General features: G+C 44.8%; 1 protein-coding gene across 1 annotated transcript; it reads right to left on the minus strand.

Annotated features, from left to right (window-relative positions):
• Positions 1-2831: 2831 nt before the first annotated feature.
• On the minus strand, positions 2832-7949 carry C13H17orf98 (chromosome 13 C17orf98 homolog). Its single transcript, XM_053361568.1, has 3 exons — positions 7617-7949; positions 5929-6028; positions 2832-3094 (listed from the first exon to the last, which is right to left on the minus strand). The coding sequence occupies exons 1-3, from the start codon at positions 7821-7823 to the stop codon at positions 2937-2939; spliced, it is 465 nt and encodes a 154-aa protein (XP_053217543.1). The 5' UTR covers positions 7824-7949; the 3' UTR covers positions 2832-2936.
• Between the last annotated feature and the right edge of the window lie 2890 nt (positions 7950-10839).

Consider the following 10839-nt stretch of genomic DNA (forward strand, 5'->3'; position numbering starts at 1 on the left):
ATTCCCGCATTGCTGAGGGTTGGGCTAGATGACCGCAGGTGTCCCTACCGTTCTGATTCTATAAATTCTAGGCGCAAAACTCTTTTTCTTTCCCTCTCTCTCACTCTTTTGCTTTCTTCCTCACTGTCGTTTCTGGTTGTGCAGCTGAAATTGCCAGCAGCAAAAAGGAGGGTTTTTCTTTTTTTAAGCAATAAGTGGTGTATAAACTTTATGAAATAAATAAATGGCAAAGGTACAATATAATAACAATCAAAGTAAAATTATATGGGCAGATATTATTATAATATATGACATAATTGGTGCTTTTTTCTGGGGGGACGCAGGGGGACGCATACCGCTAAACATTTTGTGAATCTAACAAGAGCAGAAACTACAAAAATAAAAATTAGTTTCTTCTCTAGCACAGTGAATCATCAGTTCCGTTGCTATCCCCGATGGCGGCCTTTTATCCATTTACTGTATTTATTTTTCCCCATTCGAACTATAAAATGGTGGTTTTCTTGAGTCAAAATGAGAGTACCCCTAACCTTTTTTTAAAGAAAAAACTAAATATAATATATACATAAATAGCTGCCCATATGATTTCTTTTATTGAAATTTTACTTTTATTGTTACTACAGGTATGTGTACCAAAAGCGTGTGCTAGAGAGGGTCCTGCTTTGAGCCCCTTCCCCTGTCTTTGGGTCAGCTCACGCCTGATAAGGAAAGAAGGCTTTTGTGTCCCAGCATCCAGTTTCCAACAGTGGAGGAGAACCACACAAGCAGGACATACTGCTACCCTCTTGAAATGACCATGCTGCAAGATCTGGACTCCCTCCATGTAGATTGAAGGTGCAAACAGGTGAATAAACCCTATTGCTTAAAGCTACAACAGTCTCTGCCGCGTCTCAATTCTCCAAAGTGTTACGGAAAAATCTAGGAGCAAGGCTGCTCAGTCACCCAGCTCCTCAGGCAGAGCCTGCTGGTCCCTGCGGAATAAAGGAAGGAGTCTAGCCACTAACCAGAGTACATAGCTGTAGACCAAAGTTTATTGCGCAACAGGTTCAAAGAGGAATTTTGAACCCCGAGGATGGGGTGACAAAGACTTTTAAAACTTCCCACCATATCCCAGAATATAGTTCGTACAGCATCATTGCTGCATCATTGCTACATCACTAACATGTCACAAACGGGGAGGGGTAGACAGGGGTTACACTAGTTTAACCTTGGCGAACATGTCCAGACAAGTCCTTGGTACAAGATTAGCATAAGCAGACATGGCCTCTGTCCAGTATACCTGAAGGAGCGTCTCCACCCCCATCGTTCTGCCTGGACACTGAGGTCCAGCGTCGAGGGCCTTCTGGCGGTTCCCTTGCTGCGAGAAGCCAAGTTACAGGGAACCAGGCAGAGGGCCTTCTCGGTAGTGGCACCCGCCCTGGGGAACGCCCTCCCACCAGATGTCAAAGAGAAAAATAACTACCAGACTTTTAGAAGACATCTAAAGGCAGCCCTGTTTAGGGAAGCTTTTAATGTTTAATAGATTATTGTATTTTAGTGTTTTGTTGGAAGCCGCCCAGAGTGGCTGGGGGAACCCAGCCATATGGGCGGGGCATAAATTTTATTACAAATTATTATGGCAGGGCAAGACTCAGGTATAAGATTAGCATAGGCAAACACCTCTGAAGTCCCAGCACCCAAAGTACAATAGAACTTCCTTTGCATGTCTGGCCCCTTGGCAAATTTGGTGATGGGATTAGGCTTTCCTTGGCCAACAGTCAGCTCAGCAGTTGTCACCTCTGGGAACTTCCTGGAGTCCCTTTCAAGGGGGAAATAGCTTTGGAACGGAGGAAACCAGCAAAGGAGTTGATTTTATATTATTTTTAAAGCTAGTTAACTTCCCTGAGCTGTCAAGTTGAAAGGATACATTCAGGCATAATATTTGTAACATTTAAAGATGTGCCCCTCCGTAATTTCCGTAACAAAAGGAACACAGGCCCTGGGTGAGTGCCTGGGACCCCCCTAGGTTCTTGCCACCGCTAGGCAGAGAGAGGGGGAGGCACCCAGCCTTTGTAATGTTGTAAACAAAAATTGCCCTTTTCCCTTATGGGGTATCTAAGAGCCCATACAGAGTCCTTATATAGGTTCCCTATTGGTAGGAGAGAATAACAGAGGCCAACCAGAGAATATTGAGAAGCAAAGCAGCTAGTAAGCTTGATCTTTATTGATTTGTTGCAACAGGGTGCTCCCCTCACACGCAGGAAAGGAGGAGAACCCAGAAAAATGGTGTGCAAAGGCTTATAAAGACTTTTGAAATTGCCACCCTGTAGATCAAGACCACCCCCAGAAATATCATACATACATCACAGAAGGGGTGTAACCTAAGACCACCCCTCAGATACATCATACCTACATCACAGAAAAGGCGGTCTAAGACAGAAAATTGAATGTTGTTTTTCTCCTTTCATTGTTTATCTCTTGTCTGGCAGGTTACTTGATTGGATTGCCTGGGGAGCCTGGCCAGTCTTTTGTAATGATAAATACTTAGTTCCTGGGCCAGGTCACAGGCTCACACCCTATTCATATCTTAAATGTGTCCTTAAGACAGGACTTGTGAGGAAAGAGACAATGGGGAGGTTTCCCACTTTGACCTTGCAGAGAAAACATTTGCTCACTTTAGGAATCAAAATGGTTCCAGGTCGGTCTTCCTGTGCTGATCTATGTACGTGCTTGGTTAGTACATTTATGAACATCTCCATATATCTAAGACCTCAAAATTCCTATCACAGTAACATCTTCTTTCCGCCCACCCCCACCCCACAACACAGAAGCACACACACAATGTTCATGTAAAGAAATTAAAAGTATTTTTTTATTATTATTTTGGAGAAATCAATATAATTGACAACAAATGGAGAGTGTGATAAGAGGAAGGCAGTGAAGAAATCATATTCTACGCTTCAATGGATGGGGAAACATGTGACTTCGCCAAAGCAAGAGGAACGAGTGCGGAGATCAGGGGTGTTGCGGCGGTAGCCGTAACGTCCATTGTACCCTTTCACCGGCTTTACGTCCATCAAGTGCCAATAGTGGCCAGCCACTTGCTGTGGAGAATGACCTGTATGTGGGGAGAGGGGGAGAAACTAATTCTTTATTACCCCTGTTGTAAGATAATTCCTCTAATTCCCTTATGGGGTTTCCAGAGCCTGTATAGAGCTCTCCCCAGTTGCGGAGAAAGCAGAGGCCAACCAGAGTACAGTGGTACCTTAGGTTACAGACGCTTCAGGTTACAGACTCCGCTAACCCAGAAATATTACCTCGGGTTAAGAACTTTGCTTCAGGATGAGAACAGAAATCGCGCCGCAGCCACGCAGCAGCAGCCGAAGGCCCCATTAGCTAAAGTGGTACCTCAGGTTAAGAACAGTTTTAGGTTAAGTACGGACCTCTGGAACTAATTAAGTTCTTAACCTAAGGTACCACTATACAGTGGTACCTCGGGTTACATACGCTTCAGGTTACATACGCTTCAGGATACAGACTCCGCTAACCCAGAAATATTATCTCGGGTAAAGAACTTTGCTTCAGGATGAGAACAGAAATTGTGTGGCAGTAGCGCAGCAGCAGCAGGAGGCCCCATTAGCCAAAGTGGTGCTTCAGGTTAAGAACAGTTTCAGGTTAAGAACGGACCTATGGAACGAATTAAGTTCTTAACCTAAGGTACCACTGTATATTGAAAGCAAAGCAGCTAGTAAGCCTGATCTTCATTTAAAAGGAAATAAACTGTTGCAACAGGGTCACCACACGCAGGACAGAGGAGAACCCTGAACAATGGTGTGCAAGACCCTACAATGGCTTTTGAAATTGCCCACCCTGTACCCCAAGACCACCCCCCAAAACATAATACATGCATCAAAGGAGGAGGCCATCTCCAGCAGAAATTTGTGAGTATTGCTTCTCTCCTGTCTGCCAGGATACCTACGGTAATAATGCCTTAAGGTAAAGGTGAAGGACCCCTGACAGTTAAGTCCAGTAGCGAACGACTCTTGGGTTGCGGCGTTCATCTCACTTTACTGGCCGAGGGAGCCGGCGTTTGTCTGCAGATAGTTTTTCCGGGTCATGTGGCCAGCAGTGGAACAGAAGATAGTTGGAAGGTGAAACCAGAGCAACGCACAGAAACGCTGTTCACCTTCCCGCTGGAGTGGTACCTATTTATCTACTTGCACTTTGACATGCTTTCGAACTGCTAGGTTGGCAGGAGCAGGGACCGAACAACAGGAGCTAACCCCATCGCAGGGATTCGAACCGCCAACCTTCCGATCAGCAAGCCCTAGGCTCTGTGGTTTAGACCACAGCGCCACCCGCATCCTGTTGGTAAAGTTAAAGGACCCCTGACAGTTAAATCCAGTCGCGAACAACTCTTGCATTTTCTGGGTAGCCTGGCTACCCAGGTGATGGTAAATACTTTAGTTCCTGAATCTCTTGCACATAATTGAGTTTACTCAGCTTAACAGATACAGTGAAACCTCAGTTTTTGAGCATCTCAGAAGCCGAATGCCGAAAACCCGGAGGTAATTGCTTCCATTTTCGAACGCGCATCGGAAGTTGAACGGCTTCCACTGCGTTTTTCCTTTTTTCTCAGTGGATTTTGCAGACTGCCCATTGCTCCTCGGTTTTCAAACATTTCAGAAGTCGGACGGTCTTCTGGAATGGATTACGTTCGAAAAACGAGGTTCCACTGTACTTGCCAGACTGTGTCTGCAGGAGGGTGTAAGCCCCTACAGTCGAAAGACAATTGGAAAGCTTTTCCCATTTCCCTCCTCCTTGCAGAGAAATATTTGAGGTCAATTTGGGAGGGTCAAAATGGCTTCAGGATTGCTCTCCTGACCTATTTCAGACATGTGGTTTATATACTTATGTATGTGTTTGCCTTGCACATTTATGAACATTTATTCTATATTTGAGACCTTAGAATTCTTATAACACTCCTCCTTGCATCCACCCAGGTCATTAATAAAATGTCTAAGTTACCATCTGTCTAGCATCCTCAGTACAGTGGTACCTCGGGTTAAGTACTTAATTTGTTCCGGAGGTCCGTTTTTAACCTGAAACTGTTCTTAACCTGAAGCACCACTTTAGCTAATGGGGCCTCCTGCTGCCGCCGCGCCGCCAGAGCACGATTTCTGTTCTCATCCTGAAGCAAAGTTCTTAACCTGAAGCAGTATTTCTGGGTTAGCAGAGTGTGTAACCTGAAGCCTATGTAACCTGAAGCGTATGTAACCCGAGATACCACTGTACAAATCTTTCCTGCTAGAGCAAGAAACAGAACTTTGCTTTTGCAGACTTTTTGGATGTCTCTCATCGTTGCTAGTGAGTAAAGGATTTGTCTGTGTGAGGGACCTTAGGTGGGGTTTTCCCACATTGCCAGGGAACTGTGAGAATTGTCGTTCTATGAAGGAAATAGGGCGGGTTAAGCACGTTTAACAAACTACAGTTCCCATGATTCCATGGGGGAAGCCATGCTTGTTTATGGTGGTACAGTGGTACCTCAGGTTAAGTACTTAATTCGTTCCGAAGGTCCGTTCTTAACCTGAAACTGTTCTTAACCTGAAGCACCACTTTAGCTAATGGGGCCTCCTGCTGCTGCCACGCCGCCAGAGCACAATTTCTGTTCTCATCCTCAAGCAAAGTTCTTAACCTGAAGCACTATTTCTGGGTTAGCGGAGTCTGTAACCTGAAGCGTATGTAACCCGAGGTACCACTGTATATACTGCTTTCAATGTATCACATGGATGTGTCCTGAATTAAGTCACTTCTGCAGCATCAAACAGCTTCAAAAGCCTTTGATTCCCACAATGAAATAGGGGGGAACAGCTCCAAGAAGAGAGAGAGAGAGAGAGAGAGAGAGAGGAACGACAAAACACAGGCATAGAAAAGTCGTAGTATTTCTCTCACCTGCCCCTGCCCAATTTCTCCTGTTCAGGTACCTCTGTCCTGGCCCATAGATATGAAAATAATCTACTATCCAGCCATCCCTCGAGGTACCTCCGCGGGTCTGTAACAAGCAAAAGCAATTAAAAAATATATTACTAATGCTGCTTAGCAATTTAGTACCAGCAACGTGCTAGGGGCTGTACAGAACTCATTTTTTAAAAAATTCCTTCTAGTTAAGATATTTTTGGGCACGATGAAGCGATAAAATTTGCAGGGCGGGAAAGGAGGAGTCCTTTCAACTTTTCACATTGCCCATCACATTCCTTCCCTTTTTCCTAATGTAATTGGGGCTGATGTCATAGGGGCATGTGGTGCGTACAGTGAGGTCATAGAGGCAGCTGTGACATCAAGCAGTAAAAGCCAAAACATTCCAAGAAAGGGAAGTGCAAATATAGAAGATATTAAAGATTTCACACACCCCTCCTGAACACCCATAGGCCATGCTATAGGCTCCTTCTGAACACCTATAGAAGATGCACAGCCTATCTATCTTTTGTAAACATTCCAAGGTCTTTTAAGTAGGACACAATTTATTTTTTTGATTTAGGGCACAATTCGGGAGCCTGGTGGTGATTTGGTCTTCATTATATTTTCCCCATTTACTTTTGATGTGCTGAATGGATTGGAATCTGGCTGGACACTTAAGAGAGGTTGACAGGGGCGTAATTCTTCTGCCTCCAGAAGCAACCTAGATTTAAAATAATTGAAAAAGCAACAATGGATTTTACTAGCCTAATGGGAAAAACAGTAACCTCTGTATGGCTAAGCACTTCAAATGCTGATCCAGCCTTTTATTAACAACCTCCAAGGCAGGCAAACCCACACACCACTCCAAGAGCAATGAATTCTGTTACTATACACTTTCAAAAAGACGCACAATGCTTTCCGTTCTCGGGCAAAGCTCTAACATACCAGTAAGAGGTATTACTGAGCTGTGCTAAGCAATTATGTGAATCACCATATTTTTCGCTCTATAAGACGCACCAGACCACAAGACGCACCTAGTTTTTGGAGGAGGAAAACAAGAAAAAAAATATTGTTAATGTCAGAAGCCAGAACAGCAAGAGGGACCGCTGCGCAGTGAAACCAGCAATCCCTCTTGCTGTTCTGGCTTCTGGGATAGCTGCGCAGCCTGCATTTGCTCCATAAGACGCACACACATTTCCCCTTACTTTTTAAGGAGGAAAAAAGTGAGTTTTATAGAGCAAAAAATATGGTAAATTGCAGCACATGGCGACTCAGTGGCGTAGCATGGGGGGTGCAGGGGGGGCCGGCCGCACCGGGTGCAACATCTGGGGGTTAGGGTTAGGGGGCGCAAATCCACAGGTTAGGGGGCGCAAATCCACGGGTTAGGGGTCACAAATTACTTGCCTTGCCTCGGGTGCTGACAACCCATGCTACGCCACTGTGGCGACTCACCCTAGCATTGCAGAAGCAGTCACATTGCACAGCCAAGGAAATCAATGGCAGCAAACTATTATGGGATGGAGGAGCTGGCCTGGTCAGAAAGCTCCAAGTGGGTAGTTTGTGGACCACAAACTAGGAGCAAGTTTCTACGGGAAATTATCCTGCAGAATAGCCAGTAGATCCTGCAGTACCCTGTGTGATTGTCAGCCGAGTTGGTTTCACTATCCTACAGATGCGCTTACCTGTTCTGTCCTTTTCAGCACAGATTTGACCACCGGGGATGAGAAGTAGCTGGCCGCGTGGATGTCCAGCTGAGCATTATAAGGCGGCAAGGCAGACCACAGCCTGGGCAGGAGGTTGGTGTAGCTGCTTGCTATAGTGTCTACGGCCACACCATCCAGGATGAACTCCTTTTGCCTTTGCAGGCATCTTCGTGTGACGCAAGTCATGTTTTGTCCGAGGCAAGAGAAAAAGCCACTGGTCGCTATTCCCAGCTGTACCGCTTTCCCTGTCGCCTCCCCAGCAACTTTCACTATTTCCTGACCACACAATCAGTGTCACTGTGATGCTATCAGCATAGACAATTGCCCCCTAACAACCAAGAGGTTGCCAACAGGTTGTTAGGCTGGAGATGACTCATCTCAGGCATGGGATGTCTTGATCAATGGGGGGGGGGGAATAATGCTTTCCAGTGGAACAGAAGATAGTTGGAAGGGACCCATCAAACCCTCTGCAATTCAGAAATTCTGCCTCAAGCCTTCCCTGGGTGGACTTGAACCACCAACCTTCTGGTTAACAACCAGATGCACTGACCCAATGCACATAAATGTCTTGTTTTAAATCCTCTTATTTCATGAATGAACCAACCCTCAAAAATGGGCCACGGGAGTTGGAATTTCTCGAATAGAATACGTAATAAAAATCTTTTAACAAAAACGCTAAAGATCTCAAGTGCCGTATTTTTCGCTCTATAAGACGCACCAGACCACAAGATGCACCTAGTTTTTGGAGGAGGAAAACAAGAAAAAAAATATTCTGAATCTCAGAAGCCAGAACAGCAAGAGGGATCGCTGCGCAGCGAAAGTAGTAATCCCTCTTGCTGTTCTGGCTTCTGGGATAGCTGCGCAGCCTGCATTCGCTCCATAAGACGCACACACATTTCCCCTTACTTTTTAGGAGGGGAAAAGTGTGTCTTATAGAGCAAAAAATACGGTAGTATTTCTATGCCGTGAAAAAAAATAGTCTTTTCCGCTCTATTTCTTAGTTGCTTCTTTCTTCAGCTGGGAGCCATATGCATGCACAGCAAGGTACATAGATATATTTTTAAGGACATCACATACCGTATTTTTTGCACCATAACACTCACTTTTTTCCTCCTAGAAAGTAAGGGGAAATGTCTGTGCGCGTTATGGAGCGGATGCCTGCGGGTGGCGGGGGGGGATCTGCTGCAGTCGTGAGCAGAGGATCCATGGTTCCCCTTCCTTCCCTCCTCCGTGGTTACAAAGCATGGATCCACATGGATCCTCAGGATTTTTGCATTGGGCTACTCCAAAGTCACTGTCAGATCACATGTCTGTGGCCACAGCATGAACCACAAAAATCATATATCCACTATTTCATTTAGAATATTTTTTTCTTGTTTTCCTCCTCTAAAAACTACGTGCGCGTTATGGTCTGGTGCGTGTTATAGAGCGAAAAATACGGTATATACTTGGGAGAACTCAAAGGTAGACTAGACATCACATTCTGAGCTCAGCAATTGACCCTGCCATATTTGCGCTGGAGTTCAACATGGCACTCGTGGGCATGATGCCCTCAGACACCTCCCAAGGTCCCGTCCCTTCAAATTTCATACACTTCCCCTAAAATAGGCTTTTTTCTTGTGGGTGCTATCTGCTAGTGATATATGCTTATTACCAGTGATGTTTTAATGTATTTTTAATCTCTGTTGTAAGCCACCCGGAGGAAGAACTGAAGGGAGACTCCATCAGGCAAGGCCTCCTTTCACCTGCCTTGCCCCACCCTTTAGTTTCTGCTTCTCAATTTGTATTATTTTATGTACTGTGGCTTGCTGTTTTATTGATTATAGATTAGAAATTATTTATTGTAACTGTTGAGTGGATTTGTGTTTAATTTTTATATGTTGATATTGTTTTGTAAGGTCCATATAGTTAAAGCTATGGTTTTCCCAGTAGTGATGTATGGAAGTGAGAGCTGGACCATAAAGAAGGCTGATCGCCGAAGAATGGATGCTTTTGAATTATGGTGCTGGAGGAGACTCTTGAGAGTCCCATGGACTGCAAGAAGATCAAACCTCTCCATTCTGAAGGAAATCAGCCCTGAGTGCTCACTGGAAGGACAGATCCTGAAGCTGAGGCTCCAATACTTTGGCCACCTAATGAGAAGAGAAGACTCCCTGGAAAAGACCCTGATGTTGGGAAAGATGGAGGGCCCAAAGAGAAGGGGACGACAGAGGACGAGATGGTTGGACAGTGTTCTCGAAGCTACCAGCATGAGTTTGACCAAACTGTGGGAGGCAGTGGAAGACAGGAGTACGTGCTCTGGTCCATGGGGTCACGAAGAGTTGGATACGACTAAACAACATAAACAACATTGTTTTGTACTATCTAATAATTGTTGAATGTTACTTTTTGATGTAGATTGCTTAAAGTTTTGTTTTATCACGTTTTTGTATTGCATTAGATTGTTGTAAGTTGTACATTTTCTGTTTCTTCAGCTCGTAAACCGCCTTGAGTATTGTAAGCTAGAAAGACAGTATACAAATAAAAAAGATGATGATGATGAAACCGAGCCAGATGGGCGGGGTACAAATAATAAATTATTATTATTAGAAGTTTGGATTTGATATCCCGCCTTTCACTCCCTTTAAGGAGTCTCAAAGCGGCTAACATTCTCCTTTCCCTTCCTCCCCGACAACAAACACTCTGTGAAGTGAGTGAGGCTGAGAGACTTCAAAGAAGTGTGACTGGCTCAAGGTCACCCAGCAGCTGCATGTGGAGGAGTGGAGATGCGAACCCGGTTCCCCAGATTACGAAACTACCACTCTTAACCACTACACCACACTGGCTCTCATTATTATTATCATCATCATCATTATTATTATTATTAGCCTGTTGGTGGGAGGTTGATCATTGTGCTATTCTTGCGAAACTGGTATTTTGCAGCGCCCAGCAGAGTTCTTCAAATTCCTAAATGCGCTCCTTAGTCCGACAGGTTTGGCGATCCCTGACATACAGAAATAAAAGTAGAGAATTCTGATATTCTCCCGTGGCTGCACTGAACAAAATTCTTATTGCAAAGGACCTACTCCCAACAGGGTGTTAAGGAGTACATTAAAAAGTACACACCCCACTAAATAATCACTACAGGATTCTCTAGCGCAGGCTTCCACAAACTCGGCCCTCCATATGTTTTTGGCCTGCAACTCCCTTGATCCCTAGCTAG

Source organism: Podarcis raffonei, chromosome 13 (genome assembly GCF_027172205.1).
Source record: "Podarcis raffonei isolate rPodRaf1 chromosome 13, rPodRaf1.pri, whole genome shotgun sequence".
NCBI lineage: Eukaryota > Metazoa > Chordata > Lepidosauria > Squamata > Lacertidae > Podarcis > Podarcis raffonei.